Below are 21496 nucleotides of genomic sequence, written 5' to 3' on the forward strand. Positions count from 1 at the left end.
AACTATATACGTGCAGCGGCCCTGAGCGGGTCCCGGGGGGGGAGGAAGGTTTAGGGGGCCCACTTAAAATTTCTGCAGGGAGGCCCGGTGGGTCTTAGTTACGCCCCTGCATTGTATTTATTCATTTTTGGGAGAAAGAGGTCACTGACATCAGGAAGTGAAAAAACGCTTCGAAAAAATGCTTTTCTACCCGCAAAGCGCAGGGATAAGCGCTGACAAAACTCTCCATAAATCGCTCAGCGCTTTTATAAGGTGAACATAGCCTAAAAGGAAATAAATATGGCAGCCTCACTTCAGGTGTACACCATGCCAGCGTCTATATACCTTTTACTACACATTTTCTTTCACCATTGTCTATTCATTTATTTGTGTTTTATTTTATATTAACCGTTTTCTTTCTTTCCTTTTTCCCCCATATTGTGGTAGCCCAGTGGAAGAGCTGGTCCTCCTAGTCCCTTGGAGAGTGATGAGGACACTGTGCCTTCTCCACTCCCCTTGCCTGGAATCACTCAGCCCTGGCATGTCCCCACCCCCTGCAGCCAGTGTAAGTGACACCAGCCATCCTCATTAATAAGAGATTCCCCCCCCCCTGGGAAGGATGCAGCAGTGAGGCTGGGAGGCAGAAGCTGCTATCAATCACCTGGCCAGGCAGGGACACACAGAGGAGGAGGAGGGCAGGCGGGCTGCTGCACTGTACAGCCAGGGAAGATCATGGCAAGATGGATCCAGCAGCACAGGGTTCTGTCCATCCACCTGCACAGCTTCCTCTGCTTCCTGTCTGTCTCCATCCATTCTACGCACTGTCAGATGGTCGAGGTAAGTGCTGTGCCCTGGGGGGGGGACATGGAAGAGGCTTATACACACAATACAGCCTACAGGCGCAATGTGTGCCTGGCCACCGGTCCTCATCGGTTGGATGAGTTTAGGATGCTGGATGTGGAGGCTGATTGGTTGCTGGAGGGATGCTGAACTTTTGTAGTTTGCAGTTTACTTTGTTGGATGAGTTCAGTTTTAGCTAAACACAGTCAGGAGATAGATCTCTCTCTGATCGAACCTGATCAGCACCGCAGGCCGATTCCTGATCAATTTCAGCATGAAATCTCTTGGGCATCAGCCTTGTGATGCTGCATTTGCCATTTCGCCGCCTCTGTCCCACCAAATGTGTCTCCCGGTGCCCGTGTGCTGAAATCTCTCACCTGTCCAGCCACCGTGCGTCCAGCTTCTTCTTCTTCCTCGTTCACGTGACTGTCGCGTGTGTGATGTCACACAAGCGCCAGTGCGGCAGCCACGTGGAACCCGTAAATGCGGAAGAGAGAGGAGCTGGACTCGCGATGACCGGACAGGTGCACGGGCATTGAGGGGCACTATAATATTTAGGGATACAGGGGCCAGGGGTTTCGTCACGTACATCGGACGTCCCGATATCACATGCTGTTACTGCCGTGCACCTGAATGACCGCATCGGCTTGAGATTTTCCAGCTTTATTGATTAATATATTTTACCTGTTTCATTACGAAATCGTTCAGATCATTGATCGAGCATGCTTGTCGCAGAATCGATTTTCATCCAATTTGATAACTATCGAAACGGATGGTCGATCGGGCGCAAAAGCGAGAGATTTATGCTCAGACATCCACTCGATTCAGAAAATATCTACTGGAATTTTGATGCTTGCCGTTATTGATTGATGCTAATCGATCAAATAGAACTAGCATATTTTTGCCCACGAGTCTTCAGTCTATCTTGTTCAATCCGATTACTCGAAATTGTTAAAGAAAAGATCTGGCTCCATGAGACAATCAGTATTTATTGAGAAAACTAGTTTGTAGTTGATCACAATTGGGCTCCAGACCTGATTATGTTTATTTTTTTTTGTTTGTTTTTTTAATCCAATCCATCGAAATTAGGAAAGTATATTGATTGATTTTACAAGACAATCAATACTGTATTTCTAAACAAAACAGTAGTTTGCCTTTGGGGCCTGACTGTGCCATGTACAATTTAATCCCGCAAAACTGATCAAGACAAATAAGGTGGCTACACATGATACAGTGAAATGATCCAATTTGATGGCAATTTGATAAAAACCATCAGTTGTGCAGAAAAATCAAAAGCTGTTTAACTGGTGTGAGATATCTTATTGAATTTCCATTTTTTTTAAATAAGAGATTGGGACTGATGGCTCTTTTTGATCAATGGTTATTAAAATTGAATAGTGTAGGGTAGATTGTTGGTTTCTTGATTTTTAAATTTTGAATTGAACAGAAAAACAAAACAAACAAACACAGTTGTGTTATAGACTGGTCAGATCTTTCAAATGTTACAGTCAATCTCAAAAATGTATTGTAATTCTTGAACTGAAAAGAAATGTTAAGCTGGGTACACACGTGAGATAAAAGTCTTTGGAAAATGAAAGATCATAGACCAATTTTACCCCCTTCCATGTAGTATAAGAGCATAACTGCACAATCTACTTTATTAAGCTGAGTACACCCATCAGATAAAAATCTTTGCAAACTGAGGAATCACCGATAATCTATTGCATAGGTTTGTCAGGGAGGTTTAAAAGACTGATCTTTCTAAAGATGCTGTACACATTCCAAAAGATCAGTTCCTGCAAAAGATCAGTTCCTGCAAAATGCATTCATGGGGCTTGATTCACAAAGCGGTGCAAAGTGTTTGCACGCCAGTGAAAAGCCCCTTATCACGCCTAAACTCACTTTAGGCGTGATAAGAAGAAACTCGCGCGAAGTTACCGCGCGTACGCGCGTAAGTGCGCGCGCAGCACCCGACGCTTCGCGCGAAGCTCCCATTAAACCCTATGGGACTTTGCGCGCGCGCTCACGCGCTTACGCGCGGTAACTTCGCGCGAACAGCAGGAAAAAGCGGTGATAACTCAGTGGTGAAAAGGTCATCACGCCTAAAGTCTTTTAGGCGTGATAACTGGGTTATCACCGCTTTGTGAATCAAGCCCATAGTCTGTTTACTTCCATCTTTGTCATGCATGCATGTGCACACAAAAGTTACTAAATATTTGGAGATCTCATACACACCTTGTTTAACAGACAGTCATTTCCAGATTGGATCCACCGGGATAGATCTGAAAGATTGAGAGATAAATAGCTTTCGTGTTGATTTTTTGAGGTCTTTTGTGAACTTTGGAAAAATTGGATGTGTGTATGGGCCTTTAGAAATTGTATGGTGTGTGGCCACCTATAGACTGATTTCATGAGGCAATCAGTATTGATGTACACAATTGTAGTTTGCTGTCGATCAAAATTTTCCTCTGGGTCTGATTGCCTCTTTTGCAATCTGATCTCCTTGAATCTGATCCAAGCTTAACGAATGATGTCATGAGATATACAGTAATCAATATTTATGTACAATCATTTCTGTTGCGATCGGGCAAAAGTCAATGGATATGATCTATCTGTGAGTCTGTTTTGGCTGTTATGTGGAATATGTAGACAGCAGGGGACTCTTGCCTAGTCTATATTCTAGCAGGTGGGTTGGTAATCTTATATCTATAGATTTGTCTGTGGTTTGGGCTGCTGTTGCTGAAGATGAGAACGTTTTGCAAGTTGTAATGTTTCCCTCTGCAAGACTTCATCCCCCCTCTCTCTATAATTGTACCAGGAGCATGTAGCGAAAGTCTTCTACACTCAATATGCGGCCCTACACCGAGTCCTCAAAGCTGCAGTGTCCCAGTTTATGAAAAAATGGCCTGGTCTTTAGGGGGGCTCTACGGTCCTCAAGTGGTTATTGCTTTTTTTTGCGCATAGTATAAAAGAGGGCAGAGGGAAACATGGACACTGGACTGCGCATCAGTTGTCCTTTTAGTTTCAACTAACAGCAACTGAGATTTGTTAAAGGACAATTAGGTAACAATTTATGTATATTTTTTTTTTTAACTGTCAATTTTTTTTAACATGTGTTTATGTTTGGTAGCTATGGGGGTGGGGGTGTTAATAAGGCTTTTATAAATATTAAATGTGTTTATTTGTTTACTTCAATTTTACTTTTTAGCTATAGATGGCACTATACACTATCGTCAGTAGTATATAGGTCTTTTATTATATTAAAAATGAAAAGAGATAGTCATGGCAGCGACAGACGTTGTTTCGGCCGTAGTGTCCTTCCTCAAGCTGTATCAGGCTCTCTGATATAGAGCCTGTCTGAGGAAGGACACTATGGCCAAAACAGCGTCTGTCGCTGCCATGGCTATCTCTTTTTATTTTTAATATAATAAAAGAGCTATATACTACTGACGAGGTGCTGTGGATTTTCCATTTTCCACGCTTTTGACTCTGTGGGGTTACGGAGTCCTTTCCACTGTATTATTATTTAGTATTTATATAGCGCCAACATCTTCTGCAGCGCTGTACAGAATATACGGTATGTTTTCTTGTCACTAACTGTCCCTCGGAGGAGCTCACAATCTAGTCCCTACTATAGTCATATGCAGTGCTGCTCGGATACCCCTTTTCAAAATCTGAATTGAATTCGGATCCGGATACCCAGATATCCGAATCCGAAGTTTTTGGTATCCGAGTAAAATCGGATATCCGAACCCAATAGACTGGATATCCGGTCGGATTTGGATATCCGGATAGAAAACCGGAAGTGGCCTGAAAATGGCTTAAATTGCTTCCAACCCCCCTCTCTCTCTCTCTCTCTCTCTCTCTCTCTCTCTCTCTCTCTCTCTCTCTCTCTCTCTCTCTCTCTCTCTCTCTCTCTCTCTCTCTCTCGGCCAAAATAAGAGGACCTGTCATGGCCAAAATAAGAGGACCTGTCATGTCAAAAGTAAGAGGACTAGACACTAGAGTGGCTGGATAGTGTAATGGTTAAGGGCTCTGTCTCTGACACAGGAGACCTGGGTTCGAATCTCGGCTCTGCCTGTTCAGTAAGCCAGCACCTATTCAGTAGGAGACCTTGGGCAAGTCTCCCTAACACTGCTACTGCCTATAGAGCGCGTCCTAGTGGCTGCAGCTCTGGCGCTTTGAGTCCACCAGGAGAAAAGCGCAATATAAATGTTCTGTGTTTGTTTGTTTGTTAGACAATGTCAGATGAAGAGGACCTGTCATGGCCAGAGTAAGATGATTTGTCATGGCCAGAGTAAGAAGACCTGTCATGGCGAAAGTAAGAGGACCTGACTTGGCCAGAGTAAGAGGACCAGTCCTGGCCAGAGTAAGGCCCAGAATAAGATGACATGTCATGGCGAAAGTAAGAGGGGATTACTGCCAGGGGGTTTAATGCTCCATTTCTTAGCTGTACTACACATACAACTCATTATTTCATAAGTTTATTTTCCCTTCAGATTCCCTTTAACGAGTCACTTATTATCAGAGATCTTTACTCTGGTCCTTTGTAGCATGAGAACCATCAAAACACCTTCCATCCTCTCCTCCTAAGCATAGAATTATTATGTATCCTTTATTTTTGTAAACTCAGCATTTTCTGCGATAGATCGATAATCTCAGCACAGTACGTTACTCAGAGGTGGTATAATTTACGGTGCTGTAAAGGGCAATGGTCCGTAACCATCTCAGGCGCTATAATTGCTCAGATGTCTCGGCAGCAGCGATATCACCCCGGCGTGCTGCATACAACTCCAGTGACAGCACTTAGTGCTGGCATGATCCGGTCTGATCCACCATCATCCCGATGTGTTCGATGGTCGTCGGGGCTGAGCAGGTGTCCAGACGCCCTTCGCATTCTCCGATGATGGCACGCAGCACTGGCCGATCCGGTGTGATCTGCTACTATCTAGAGATGGCCCAAACTTTTCCCCGGCTGACAGTTCCCGACGAAAACGCGCATCAGCATGCAAACACATGGCGTGTTCGACCCGCCCCCTACACATAATTATGGAGTCAAAATTAGACCACTTACCTCAAAGTCATCAGGCACTTGGCAGCCAATCAGCTATCCCTCCCACCTGGACCCCCCCCCACCTATCTGAAAGTCAGCACAGCAGCCATTTTACACTCTGCCTGTGGCTGCTGTGAAGGAGACCAGGGACAGAGCTGAACTGCTATTAGGAAAAGCGTTCGTTAGGCCTGTGTTCTGTATCCTCAGTGGAGTTTCTTGCTGCTACAGTACCAATTCACCATCTACATAGCCCCAGAGCCCTTCTAAAGGCTATGTTTTTTCATCAAAAAAGAGCGGATTACAGCACTCGATTCATGGATACTTTATTCAACATGGTACAAAATTACAACAGAGTAAAAACGACCACCAGTTCACTCAATCGTAGGGTTGAGCCGAAATTTTCGAAATTTCGCATTACTATAATTACGCATGCGAAATTTGCTATTACGGCGCGAAATTATGGTACCGTAATTGCCATTAAAATCGTAATTGATAATACCGTAAGCGTAATTTTCAACACGTAATTTCGCGTTTCGTTCATAACGTAATTTCACGTACAACTATACTGTAATTTCACGTTAAACCATAACGTAATTTCGCATTTCTTCGTAATTTTGCGAATTTTGTAATTACTTGTTAGCTATAAAAAGAAATACATTTTCATTTTGAAAATGAAAGTAATTTCGTTTATAATAGTAATTACTAGACACAGGAAAGTGTCTGGGTATTGGAGATTGTCCAATCATATTACAGGCTTCTTTTGAGATACATCCTAAACAACCAATTGTAGTTTGACCCACCCTCCTAGTATATAATCTGGCAGCCATGTTAGTTTCACTTTGTGGGTTGTTGTTTCTGTAGGATTTTGCGATACCCACCGTAACGCGAAAACTATGCGAAAATTATCGCTTTCAGTAATATGAACTATCGCGAAATTACGTTATGTAACTACGCTTACAAATGGTTGCATGTAAGGCAAATGTGATTTCGCGATACCCACTGTAATGCGAAAGCTACGCGAAAATTACGCTTACGTGGAATTTCACGAAATCCTTCTTCATTACGATTATGTACTTACGGCCATAATTGTACTTACACCAATAACGCGAAATTTCGCGAAATCGTAATTAAGTCATTACGCTCACCTCTACTCAATCGCCCTCCTAAAGGCTGTTTTTCTTTTTCTTGCTATTGTTATATTGCAGTTCTATGTGTCCAGTGCACACCTTAGCTGTTGGAGACAGATCTGATGGTCCTAATAGTGCACCGACCATAACCCAATAATCCTTCACCACCACTACTGACATCTAGTATCCACTACTGCACTCTGTATACGGCCTCAGTGCAAGATCAGTGTTTTTTTTTATCACTTAACTGTTATTGAACTACCTCAGTCCTCAGCCTGACCATAGGGGCTGGAAAACCGCAATTGAACATGCGCACAAGCACGACGGCCAATACAGACCACTGCACAAAGATTGCCACCGAGAGGACTAACATTTATGTTCTGGAGGTGTCAACTAGTAAAAACAATGATTTTCTCACCTGGTATTATCACTAAATTGCGTTCACGAACCAAAAATTTGATGTTCACTACATCACTACTACTATCCCGTGGTGCGGATGGTAATCACGGCGGAGCAGATGTCCGGCTGCTCTCCGCATTCTGCACTTTACAGATTATTCCATCGCTAGAAACACAGATTCTGTGGACGGGATCTCGGCTATTAATAACGTTTATTTTACGAGCCATCTGCCGCATCGGAGAGCCAGCGGCTATAACAAGGCCCTAATCACGCTGAATATGCCCAGAGGAAAATTCAGGCAGCCGGCCTCACCCGTGTAGTGAGGGAAAGATTAAGGTTTAAACAGCAGGATAATTACCATTATTAAGAGACAGCAACGATTGTTAAACAATCAGTGCTACAGAGGAGAGACAGCTAAAACTTTGCTTTCTGTTTACTTTCTGTCTCTTTTTTTTTCTGTTTTAGAGAGTCGGGCCGGTTCTCTCATGAAGCAAGGTGAAACATTTGCATTAGGCGCAGAGATTACAGGGGTGGCATGTTTGTATTGTGTTTACACTAACAGCATGCAGTCAGAGTAGGAGGAGAGCGAGGTGAAGAGGTCATCATTGGGGAAAAGCAGCTTGTTGTGCTGAGGAGTCTGACAGTGAGTGAGGAGGGGGGAGGCAGGAGAGCAGCAGTGTTTAATGTGACTTTCACAGAAGAAGGGAGGAGGTGGCACTGCTGTGCTGACTACAGAGGAATGGAGTGGCTGAGGGTGAGCAGTTTGTTTGTGACAGACTCACAGCCAGCCAGTGTGTTATTGTGTTGAGCTGCAGCATGTTATGTGAGAACTATAAACAAAGCGAAGTAAATTGTCGGGTGCTGTGCAATCCTTCCAAATGGTGGGGGGGGGCACTTTCTCGCAAGCTTGCCTCAGACATCAAAAACTTTAGCATCGACCCTGTAGAGAATGAAGGCGAACTGAAACCTCTGACAGCTTTTTATGTTGGTTGTGACCCTCCACAGAAATTCATACTTACTTCAGTTAAAGGACAACTGAACTGAGAACTGCAAACCTTTATGTTGATTGATTAGTGCAAACTGCAAAGGAACAATTGTATAGCTCTGCTTGCCTGCAGCTGTACACCACTCCATATGTGCTTCAGACCTGTAGAGCCAAAGTCATTTCCAGTTTGTAGGTCTTAACACAAACAAACAAACAAAAAAAAACAAAAAAAACAACTAAAGGGATCTTAGTCCATTAAACACATTCAGTGGAAAAAAATCCATATAGTTACATAGATCTGCACATCAGTGCTGAAAGAGGGACATACGAGGAAGAACGAGAGACAGAGGGATTTGATTGGTTCCCTCAGCGACTGAAGCAGGAAATGTGGGCACATGCTATTGCAAGAAACTTGGGCAGCCGCCATATATAAATAGCAGCTGTAGCGTGAAATTTGGGTGCCTGATAAAGTGCAAATTTCACACTATAGCCACTATTTGTAATGGTGCCTATGGCTGCGCCCCGTTATTATCGTAATGGCGGAGGATATGCAGTGGGGATCGGTTAAGGTTAGGCGTGGAGGGGGGAAGGAGATCGTGAAGGTTAGGCATGGGGAGGGGTGTTTTAAAGTGGAACTGTCAGGCATAAAATCAAAAGTCAATTCTTTATTTTTACCTGGTAAACAAGTAATCCCTCCCACACCTCTGTTCCTCTCTGATTGGCCAATATTTCTCATGCTGAGACAATGAATTTTCTACTGCAGAGCTGGGTGGGAGTGTCTGAAGACTGGGAGGAGGCGGGCAATGCATACACAATCAGGCAGAGGAAAGTAAGGAAGGAAATGATGTCAGGATTGACTTCAAGATAGACACAGTCAAAATGGAAAATCCTAAGAAGGATTTTTGCTTTATTTACTGTAGTAAAATCACTCAAATCAAAATCTTGACAGTGCAATACCTATTTTATGTAAGTAGAGCAAGTATTTATCTACTTATATATGTTGGGGGGGTTTCTGAGATAGTATGGCTGACAGCTCCACTTTTAGGCATGGGGAAGCAGTTAAGGTTAGGCGTGGAGGGGGGTGTTTTAAGGGTTAGACTTGGGGTTGGAAGGGTTAAGGTTAGGTGTGTGTATGGGCGGGGGGGGGGGGGGTATCTTTAAGAGTTAGGCGTATTTAAGGTTTGGTATTGGTAAGGGAGGGTTCTGTGTGAGACTAGTGTTAAAGCGGAATATAACCCTGCATTTCATGTTTGCTCTAAAACATTATTTACAGCATATTATATGCAACCAGCATTTTTTTTTACTAGACCAGCATTGGAAGGGTTACACACAGAGCTTGAAAGTTCAGTGCAGTGAAATGTGGACGCATCCAAACTTTAGATTATGTTATCTTGTGTTATATGTATCAAGTGAGGAATGTGACACATTTTCTGACTGTGGAGAAGCAGCTCCACACAGACAGAGAGTCAAAGTGTGTCTGCCATACAATACAGCAATGAATAAAACTAGTTATTAATGCAATACAGCAATGAATAAAACCAGTTATTAATAAAATGCAAAGTCAGCTCACAAAGCAAAAAACGGTACTTATGGAATCCAATAATTTCTAAATAAATAATAATACTTATGCACAAATGCAAATATGATAACCGTATGGCATATAAAAAGTATGAAAACATGTTTTTATTGAATATTATGGTATGTCAGGGTTTTAAACCGCTTTAAGTTACGTTGTAGTAAAATATCTGTATTATTTTCTGATATTTTACTATGATCATTTACACTTTAGAAACAGAGAATATTGTAAATGTTACCAATATTCTACTAACCAAAATCGGGCACCCAAATTTCCTCGCACCCCTTTTTAATCCATGCAGAGGGATTGTCCCTCCAAAAAGGGGCAGCTGGGAGCTCTGGGTGACCTGTTGTTGTCAGTCATTCGTTTATAGGAGTGAATATTCTTTATCATCACTACACAAACCTCAGCATGTTGTCAGCTTTCTCTGGCCAGGTGACCCCATGTCCTTGTGCTCCAATGATCTCATTCTTTACCTCTCATTGTTGTCCTGAAATCAGACTCCTGCAAACAATCGATGGGACCGCACAGTAGCCTGACTTCTGAAAGGTCGAATACCTCTATATAATCACAGGATCTGTTCAGTTTCACACTGAGGTGTTACATTGGGTTATAACATGCACGTAAATCAACTGAAAATAGCATTTGCTTCGGTATGTGATGTAACGCAGGCGAAGAAGCAACTGTGCTATGTGCATCTTCCTTGATTTGCGCTATGTGTGGGAATGTGTGTGATTCTAGCAACGCACTGTGTGTTCTATGAGCTTTTAGAGGCTGAGCCTCGGAGGAAGCGCAGCTTGTGCGAAACGGGTGTCAGGCATACTTGTGCCTAGCACCCACTGATGTCACATACACCCCAATGGTACGTCTCGGCTCTGTAACAAGTTATGTATCATCCACGCTGTACACTTGCCCTGTCACCATTAGGGCCAGCGTTACAATATGAGCATCCTGGACAATTACCCCGAGCCCGTGGCTGGGCCACCCCAGGTCACTGTCCAACTTGACTGTGCTCTATGGGGCTCCTGTACGGTCTTCAGCAGAGTAACGGCTCACCTATCCCGGTGGGCTCTAGTCCGTGGCTACGTGCTCCCCATCTCCATCCACCGCTAGCTGCATCTTCTCTGTGACCCGCCCCTTATAAAACACGCCCCCTCGGACTCCACCCCATCTCCAATGACTCACCAGGTAGTCTGGTGCTTCCTCCGTGTCCCTTATAAGCAGAGTAGGGCGCAGGAGTGGGGATCAAATTACACCTGATCCCAATTCTCCTCAGTACCAGCTGACCAATCTCTACCTGTTTGATCGCATGCAGGAGAACAGGAAGTAGTGAGCGGCCAGCTTCTACTGAGCAGGATGGACGAAGACACCAGGATCAGGTGAGATTTAAGCCGCACCGCTATACTCTACTCTGCATACTGGACGTGCAATGGTAGGGGGTGGGGTTATGGAGAGGGAGGGAGGAATGAAATCCGTCCCCTTACATCCCAAGACTCCTAACTGCTAATTGGCTGGCCCAGGAGAAGGCGGCAGCTCTGGACATGAGAGGGGTTGTCATGGGTACATGGAACCATGCCTCCCAATACGGAACAGACCCGGCGAAATCAGGACAGTTGGGACGCAAGTACTAGTACAATGGCCCTACTAAGAAGACCGACGTAAGCTTAAAGGACATCTGAAGCTAGAGGGATATGGAGGCTCATGTTTATATCCTTTTAAACAATACCAGTTGCCTGGCTATCCTTCTGATCCTCTGCCTCTAATACTTTTAGCCATAGCCCCTGAACAAGCATGCAGCAGATCAGGTGTTTCTGACATTATTGTCAGATCTGATAAGATTAGCTGCATTCTTGTTTCTGGTGTTATTCAGATACTACTGCAGCCATATAGATCAGCAGGGCTGCCAGGCAACTGGTATTGTTTAAAAGGAAATAATATGGCCTCTTCCAAATCACTCTCACCTCGGGTTCCCTTTAAACAAAAAAAAATTACAGTTTAAAAAACATTTTCCTATGCATTTTCTCAAAAACGAAATAATATTTTTGAAAAAAAAATTTTTTGTTTATTTCCACTATTTCTGTTAACATACGTAGCAATTTTGATGACAAGAGCATATGTGGGAACTTTGCTATCCACCGCTAAAGTCGGCACGAAATTACGCAAAAATTTTGTATTACACAAAATCAATTGAATGTCCAAATCGTAATTATGTATGTCCGTAATTTCGAAAACTTATTTGAAATTTTGCATAATCGTAACTAGCATATTACGAAACTCATCTCTGTTGTGCAAGGGACCGTGTACTGATCCTGCCAGCAGACCGGCCCCCTGTATGGGCATGTGGCTTTACCCTAAACAGGGCAGTTTGTAGGCACCCAGGGCGAGGTTGTACAAATTGCGCCCCCCACCCCTGTGGCGAAGAGAGCCCAGAAAGCCGATTCCTCCATAGGCACCGCCCACTTGACAGCCTGCAGTACCGCTACAGGACTTCAGGTGTCATGACGCGGTGGTGATGTGATGATGACTTAATGTCTGACGCAGGCAGCCGAGGAGGAGTCAAGGAAGGTGATCGAGCTGGTAATCTTCTTCCATTTGACTGCACCGCTTATGTCCTGCCTTCGCCCCCCCTTCTTCTACTTGCCAGTCTGCGCCCAGGGTGGTCGCCATGACCGCACTGCCCAAGAAACGGCCATGACCCTAAAGGGCCTCTTTAATTTCTTACAATTATTAAGCTGGGAACGAGGATGCTGTTCAGGACTGGAAGCAGCTGTCTGCAGTTTCCTCTGCGCCTGAACCTCCAGGCCAGCAGAGAAGAGGCATCCTTGGGTGGTGAGCTGTACTGTCTGTGCTCACATAACAGAAGTCTGTGTACTGCTGGGAACGAGGATGCTGTTCAGGACTGGAAGCAGCTGTCTGCAGTTTGCTCTGCGCCTGGACCTCCAGGCCAGCAGAGAAGAGGCATCCTTGGGTGGTGAGCTGTACTGTCTGTGCTCACATAACAGAAGTCTGTGTGCTGCTGGGGAACAAGGATGCTGTTCAGGACTGGAAGCAGCTGTCTACAGTGAGCTCTGCGCCTGAACCTCCAGGCCAGCAGGGAAGAGGCACCCTTGGGTGGTGAGCTGTACTGTCTGTGCTCACATAACTGAAGTCTGTGTGCTGCTGTTTAATAGAATAATAAATGTTCGGATCTTTGTGCAGTCATCAATGCATTCTTCCTCATTCGTTCCCCAAATTGAATTATTTATTATTACATTGCTGGTAATGATTAGGAAATTGCTGTGAGCTCTTGGCCTAGTAGGAACGTTCTCATACTGTGCCTTTTTCTAAGAGCAAGAAAAGGGTTTAAAGCGGACCTGAACCCAGAACTTCCTCTCTGCTCGAAAAGATAAGCAGCAGCATAATAACCTTTAGGTCGCATTCACAGTGGGACGTTATTGTCGCATGTTATAAAGTCTTACAACGCATCTTACCGCACTGCAATGCTAATCCTATGGGCCCTTCACAGTGTGACTTTAAAGCCCCATTAAAAAATTTAGCAGCTTAAAGCGGGATTGTCAGTCACAAAATCAAATTCCATTTATCCATTGCTCTGTTTATTATGCAGCCTGCAACCTGACCCTGAATTGCAAGCATTCCAATATAATCATAAATGTTTCTGCTGTAACAAATCTTATCTCAGTCAGCCTGACTCAATTCTGGTATATTGCAGAAGAGAAGGAAGCTTGTTATCGCCCCTCCCACATTCCTGCTCCTCACTGATTGGCTGAGGGCAGTTTAGTGTGACAGGTGGCTAAGAAGGGAAATATACCTCACCCCTCTGCAGAAGCTGCTGAAAATCGATCTATGCTGTCTGTGCTCACGTGTGTTTACAAAGCAAACTAGGTATGACAGTACAGTTTCTAGAAGAAAAAAAAAAAGAGTAAAAGAGGAAATGACATCAGGATTGGCTTCAGTCAGGCGTACGAGAGGAATCGGCGCAGGAGACTTGGGCGCAGGATACAGCCTGTATGACTTATCCTGCTCCTGCACAAATTCCCATTGATGTTAAATACTATTCCCCCTCCAGGCCGCCATGGATAGTGGGGAATAAAATAATAAGGCTTCCAGCAGTTGCTGGAGGCCGAATTATAGTGTTTTATAATTAACTTCAGCTCCGTCTTCTGACGGCGCAGAAGTTACTCAGTGCTGCGCCCAAATCTCCTGCGATGGAATGAAAGTGTTTGCCAGTCCGAGGCAGTAAAGATGGAAAATGCCTCTCTTTCTATATATATAAAATCGGATGTGTGTGTGTGTGTGTGTGTGTGTATGTATGTGCCGCGATCACGCAAAAACGGCTTGACCGATTTGAACGACACTTGGTACACAGATCCCTTACTACCTGGGATGATATGTTCTGGGGGTCGGGTCCCCCCTGCACACGTGGGCGGAGCTACAAACAGCAAATCAGATTTCACCTATTCAAGTCAATGGAAAAAATGTAAAAGGCTGCCATTCTCACAGTAATCAAGCCAGAGTCCCCACACATGGCACAGTTGGTCACTTGGTGACCGAGGTTACAAATCCAGGAAAAGTGGGCGGAGCATAAAACTGCCAATCAAATTTCAGCGATTCATTTAAATGGGAAAATGTAAACTGCAGCCATTCTTAGACTGTTAATCGCAGGGTTCTCAAACTTGGTACACTTGGTCACTGGGTGAATACGATTACGATTCAAGAAAATGGGTGGAGCCTACAACAGCCAATCAAAATTCACCTATTGATTTTCAAGGGGAATATTTAAACTGCTGCTATTCTTACACTTTTAATGGCAGAGGCTTCAAACCTGCTACAGTCGGTCATTGGGTGACTGGGGTCCAAATTCACTAAAGGGGCGGGGCCACATACAGCCAATCAGATTTCCTTGGTGAATAAACTGCTTCCATTCACATATTTTTTATGCAAGGAACCTGAAAGCTCACAAACTTGGTCATTGAGTGACTGTGTGTGTCAAGGTTACAAAAAGTGGGCGGAGCCAAAAAACCCTTTTATTGGGAAAATATAAACTGCAGCCATTTTTACACCGTTAATGGCAGGGTTCTCAAACTTTGCACAGTTGGTCACTGGGTGACTGAGATTAAGATTTTGGAAGGAGCCTACAACAGCCAATAAAAAATCACCTTTTGATTTTCAAAGGGAATATTTCATCTGTTACCATTCTCTTATACTGTGAAAAGCAGATTCCTCAAACCTGGTACAGTTGGTCGCTGGGTGACTGGGGTCCAAATTTGGAAAGGGGGCGGAGCCACAAAAAGCCAGATTTGTTTATTTTTCAATGGGAATATACAAAGTATTGATACCAAGGACCCCAAAGCTGATAAACTTGATAACTGAGTGACTGTATGTCAAGGTTAGAAAAAGTGGGCGGTGCCAACAACTACATTTTTAACATGGCAGGGTTCCCAAACTTCACACAATTGGCCACTGGGTGACTGGGATGCATATTCAGAAATGTGGGTGGAGCCTACAACAGCCAATCAAAATGTACCTATTGATTTTCAAGGGGAATATTCCCATTGCTACCATTCTCACACTATTAGTGGCAGAGGCCTCAAACCTGATACAGCCAGTCATTGAGTGACTAGGGTCCAAATTCACTAAAGGGGTGGAGCCACAAACAGCCAATCAGATTTGTTAGATTGATTTCAGCCATTCTATATTGGCAGGGTTCTCAAACGTGACACAGTTGGCCACTGGGTGACTGGGACTAATATTCAGAAAAGTGGGTGGAGCCTACAGCAGCCAATCAAAATTCACCTTTTGATTTTCAAGGGGAATATTTACTTTGCTGCCATTCATGCACTCTTAATGGCAGAGGCCTAAAATCTGCTACAGTCAGTCACTGGGAGACTGGGGTTTAAATTCTGAAGGGATCAGGCCAAAAACAGCCAATAAGATTTGTTTAATTTCAATTCAAATGCAAAAATGTTCAAATTCAGTAAAGGTGCGGAGCCAAAAACAGCCAGATTTCTTTGCTGGATAAACTGCTTCCATTAGTACAATTTTGATGCCACAAACCCAAAAGCTCACAAACTTGGTCATTGAGTAGTCACTGTGTGTCCAGGTTACAAAAAGTGGGTGGAGTTAAAAACAGATTTTTCTGGGAAATTGTAAACTGCAGCCCTTCTTCACTGTTAATGGCAGGGTTCTTAAACTTAGCATAGCTGGTTACTGGGTGACTGGAATTAATATTCAGAAAGGTGGGAGGAGCCTAAAAATGGCAATCAAAAATCACATGTCACTTTTCAAGGAGAATATTAAAATTGCTGCCATTCTTGCACTTATGGCACAAGCCTCAAACCTGGTACAGTTGGTCATTGGGTCACTGGGGTTCAAATTCAGAAAAGGGGACAGAGCCACAAACGGTGAATCAGATTTATTTCATTTCATGGGAAAATACAAATTATTGATGCCAAGGACCCCAGAGCTCACAAACTTGGTCATTGAGTAGTGACTTTGTGTCCAGGTTACAAAAAGTGGGCGGAGCCAAAAACAAATTTCACTGGGAAAGTGTAAACAAACTTTGCCCAGATGGTCACTGAGTGACTGAGATTAACCACTTCACCACTGAGGGGTTTTACCCCCTGAGCACCAGAGCAATTTTCACCTTTCAGCGCTCCTTCCATTCATTCGTCTATAACTTTATTATTACTTATCGCAATGAAATGAACTATATCTTGTTTTTTTCGCCACCAATTAGGCTTTCTTTAGGTGGGACATTATGCCAAGAATTATTTTTTTCTAAATGTGTTTTAATGGGAAAATAGGAAAAATGTGGGGAAAAAAATAATTATTTTTCAGTTTTCGGCCATTATAGTTTTTAAATAATGCATGCTACTGTAATTAAAACCCATGAAACGTATTTGCCCTTTTGTCCCGGTTATAAAACCATTTAAATTATGTCCCTATCACAATGTTTGGCGCCAATATTTTATTTGGAAATAAAGGTGCATTTTTTTCAGTTTTGCGTCCATCCCTAATTACAAGCCCATAGTTTATAAAGTAACAGTGTTATACCCTCTTGACATAAATATTTAAAAAGTTCAGTCCCTAAGGTAACTATTTATGTATTTTTTTTAATTGTAAATTTTTTAATTTTTTTTTAATTACAAAAAAAAAAAAAAATGGGGAGTGTGGGAGGTAATGAGTTAATTTTATGTGTAAAAGTCATTTATTTGTATGTGAAAAATGTGTAGGGTGTAGTTTACTATTTGGCCACAAGATGGCCACAGTAACTTTTTGTTTTAATGCGACCTCCAAGCTTCCTTCCGGAAGCTTGGAGGAAGAATAAGGAGGCTGGACACGTGAGTTTTTTCTCACAATGATCGCGCTGCCCATAGGAGAGCAGCTGATCATTGCGGGGCTTAGATCAACGAACGGGAATGGATTTTCCCGTTCATTGATCTCTGGGCGAGCGGGCGGCGGCGGTTTTACTAGCGGCGGGCGGCGTGTTTACGAGCGGGAGCGCGGGCAGCGTCGGGAACGCGGAAAGTACGTGTTTCTCCGTCCCTGGTTTTTAAAGGATGGAAAAAGGGGCGGAAAAATACGTACGCGCGGGGGTAAAGTGGTTAATATTCAGGGAAGTGGGTGGAGCCTATAATAGCCAATCAAAATTCACCTGTTGATTTTCAAGTGGAATATTTAAATTGCTGCCATTTTTACACTGTTAACAGCAGATGCCTCAAACCTGCTACAGTTGGTCATTGGGTGACTGGGGTTCAAATGCTGGAGAGGGGCGGAGCCACAAACGGCCTGATCTGATTTGGTTAATTTCTATGGGAATATACAAATTATTGATGCCAAGGACCCCAAATCTCACAAACTTAGTCATTGAGTGTTTGTGCGTTAGGGTTAGAAAGTGGGCGGAGCCCACACCAGTCAAATACATACCCGGGCAACGCCGGGTCATCAGTGGGTGGAGACAAATACAAATTTCACTGGGAAAATGTAAACTGCAGCCATTCTTACACTGTTAATGGCAGGGTTTTTAAACTTTGCACAGTTGGTCACTGGGTGACTGGGATTAATATTCAGAAAAGTGGGTGGAGCCTACAAAATTAGGCTCCACCTATTGCTTTTCAAGGGGAATATTTAATTGCTACCATTCTTGAACTGTTAATGGCACAAGCCTCAAACCTGGTACAGTTGGTTATTGGGTGACTGGGGCACAAATTCAGAAAAGGGGGTGGAGCCACAAACAGCTAATCAGATTTTTTCATTTCAATGCAAATTATTGATACCAAAGACAGCAAAGCTCACAAACTTGGTCATTAAAATTGTGTGTTAGGGTTAGAAAAAGTATGCAGAGCCAACACCAGCCAAATACATACCTGGGCAACGCCGGGCAATCAGCTAGTATTTTATAATATTCACTGAAATAAAAATGTGGACAGTACAATACATGTGTTATGTAAGTAGAACAAATATTTATCTACTTATATACAGTATGTGTTTTTTCTTTCCCTAAGATAATATGGCTTTCCCTGCTGCTTTAAAGGGAACCTAAACTGAGAAGGATGTGAATTTTTCCTTTTAAAATAATACCAGTTGCCCGACTCTCCTGCTGACCCTGTGTCTCTAATACTTTTAGCCACAGCCCCTGAACAAGCATGCAGATCAGGTGCTCTGCCTCTAAGGGTACATACAGACATATGATAACGATCGTTCGTTTTGAACGACGAACGATGTTAAAGGAGGTATCAGCCGATAATCGTTTGAAGAAAGGCTACTTTGAACATCGTTCGTGTACGAACGATCTTGGAACAAGCGTTGCGTGCGCAACATGATGTATAAACTGATTTCAAACACAAGTGTCAAAAAGAACTGTTTGAGCATGTGCAAAGCTTTGAGAGCGAACGATCAACGACCGATCGTTTTACAGACATTACTTTTTGAACGATGGTCGTTGGAAAAGATCTGGCAGAATGGATCGTTCTTTACCAACGACATATCTCGTTGGTCGTTCGTTTTAATGATCGTTCGTGCACTTTTTACGAACGATCGTCGGGCAATGTTGTTGGTAACGATCGTTTCCAATGACTATAGTCTGATGTCTGTACGCACCTTAACTGAAGTCAGACTGGATTAGCTGCATGCTTGTTTCTGGTGTGTGATTCAGCCACTGCTGCAGCCAAAGAGATCAGCAGGACTGCCGGGCAACTGGTATTGTTTAAAAGGAAACATCCATATCCCTCTCAGTTAAGGTTCCCTTTAAGATGGCATGCTATATGACTGGATAATAGTGGGTATATGGCCACAGTGTTGGAATGACTGAATCACTCATGTGTCGCCCTCGGTTGGACTCTTCTGATGCGTTTATATATCTATATCATAGTTCAGGGCCAGTCACTGGGTTCCCCGCTCTTCCATGGTATAATAGAGCGGATAAGCGTCAGGAATGGATATATATTTTCTCTGGCAGACAATTGTGGCCAGTAATGTCAGGAGAAGGTTACATTTCTATCTACAGATCTCCATTCGCTACCCGCGAGTCTCCTTCATAAAGCACAGATTGGAGAAAATCCAATTATATATCCTGCGTTCCTGTAATGGCTCGCTGTCACATCATCCCCGGTGCTATTTCTAATGTCACACGCACAATGTTATGGCCAGGCTGCTTTCTGCTGCAGAAACACTGAAAATAACTCAGTAGTTCCATTTCTCAGTAGGATGTTTGCATACAGCAAAAGCCCCTTCATTTAATTTCCACTTCGGTCACACTATGTAGAACATTAAAGTGAACCCGAGATGAAAATATACGGATGAGATAAACAATTATACTGTATTTATCCTCCTACTCCTAAAAATGATTTTATTAAAGGAAACATCCAAGCTCCTGAAAAAAACAAATTGCTTCCTCCAGCCCCTGGCAGCCGTCCTGTGCCCTCGCCGCAGCTCCGGTGCCTCCAGTTGTCCCGCGCTGGGGCACAGGACGGCTGCCAGGGGCTGGAGGAAGCCCCGGGTAAGTGGAATTTGTTTTTTTCAGGAGCTTGGACCTTCTCTTTAAGTATCCCAGGGGTTTTCTTTTATATTTAAACATTTGTAAAGTAGGTTGAATGTTTTCCTCTCGCTCTTCATTATTATTTATTATTATTTATTTATTTATTATATTTATAAAGCGCCAACCTATTACGCAGCGCTGGACAATAAATAGGGATAAATACAATATTTAGGGGTGACATACAGCAATATGACAATACAGGAATACAAGAAAGACCAGATCACACAGCACAGTATGAGTACCAGGTAATGCTTAGTCACTGGATGGGAGCATGGAGATCACGCAGCACAGTATGAGTACAAGGTAATGCTTAGTCAGTCACTGGATGGAGCATGGAGATCACACAGCACCGTATGAGAACAAGGTAATGCTTAGTCACTGGATGGGAGCATGGAGATCACGCAGCACAGTATGAGTACAAGGTAATGCTTAGTCAGTCACTGGATGGAGCATGGAGATCACACAGCACAGTATGAGTACAAGGTAATGCTTAGTCAGTCACTGGATGGAGCATGGAGATCACACAGCACAGTATGAGTACCAGGTAATGCTTAGTCACTGGATGGAGCATGGAGATCACACAGCACAGTATGAGTACAAGGTAATGCTTAGTCAGTCACTGGATGGGAGCATGGAGATCACACAGCACAGTATGAGTACAGGGTAATGCTTAGTCAGTCACTGGATGGAGCATGGAGATTAGGCAAGTTAGGTTCACTCAGATGCATAGCATGGGTGCACAGTAATGGAGGTGCATGATCAGGTTGGACACAAAAGGAGGAGGACCCTGCCCAAAGGCTTACAATCTAAAGGGAGAAGTAGTGACACGAGAGGTAGGGGACCAGAGTTCAGCTGTGGGTTTAGAGCACTTGTGAGGAGTAGTAGGCCAGAGTGAAAAGGTGAGTTTTGAGGGCTTTCTTGAAGATGTTGAAGGAGGGGGCTGCCCTAATGGGTGGAGGTAGGGAGTTCCATAGTATTGGAGCAGCTCTTGAGAAGTCCTGGAGGCGTGCAAGTGACTGGGTGATGCGGGGGGGGGGGGGGGGGGGGCGGTCAGGCGAAGTTCATTGGAAGAGCGGCTAGGTGTGTACCTCTGGGTAAGATTGGAAATATAGGTTGGACAGGTTTTGTGGACAGATTTGTAGGTCAGACACAGTATCTTGAATCTGATTCTGGACTAGATAGGAAGCCAGTGGAGGGATTCAAGGAGGGGATCCGCCATGGTGGAGCGATGGGAGCAGTGGATAATTCTGGCTGCTGCATTCATGATGGACTGCAGTGGGGCTGTTCGGGTCATAGGGAGACCAGACAGAAGAGCATTGCAGTAGTCAAGGCGGGAAATTATGAGGGCATGGATGAGGAGTTTGGTGGTGGCAGAGGTCAGGAAAGGGCGAATTTTACAGATGTTATGAAGGTGGAAGTTGCAGGACTTTGTGAGGTTTTGGAGTGGGGAGTGAAGGAGAGTGCGGAGTCCAGGGTGACACCCAGACAGCGGGCTTGAGAG

General features: G+C 43.8%; 1 protein-coding gene across 1 annotated transcript in view; it reads left to right on the plus strand.

Annotated features, from left to right (window-relative positions):
• Positions 1-697: 697 nt before the first annotated feature.
• TMIE (transmembrane inner ear) overlaps positions 698-21496 on the plus strand; it is a 167401-nt gene continuing 146602 nt past the window's right edge. Inside the window, exon 1 of the mRNA XM_068238531.1 lies at positions 698-816. Within this exon, the coding sequence (XP_068094632.1) occupies positions 712-816 (105 nt within the window). The 5' untranslated portion in view covers positions 698-711. The remainder of the gene's footprint in view (positions 817-21496) is intronic.

Source organism: Hyperolius riggenbachi, chromosome 5 (genome assembly GCF_040937935.1).
Source record: "Hyperolius riggenbachi isolate aHypRig1 chromosome 5, aHypRig1.pri, whole genome shotgun sequence".
Classification (NCBI taxonomy): domain Eukaryota; kingdom Metazoa; phylum Chordata; class Amphibia; order Anura; family Hyperoliidae; genus Hyperolius; species Hyperolius riggenbachi.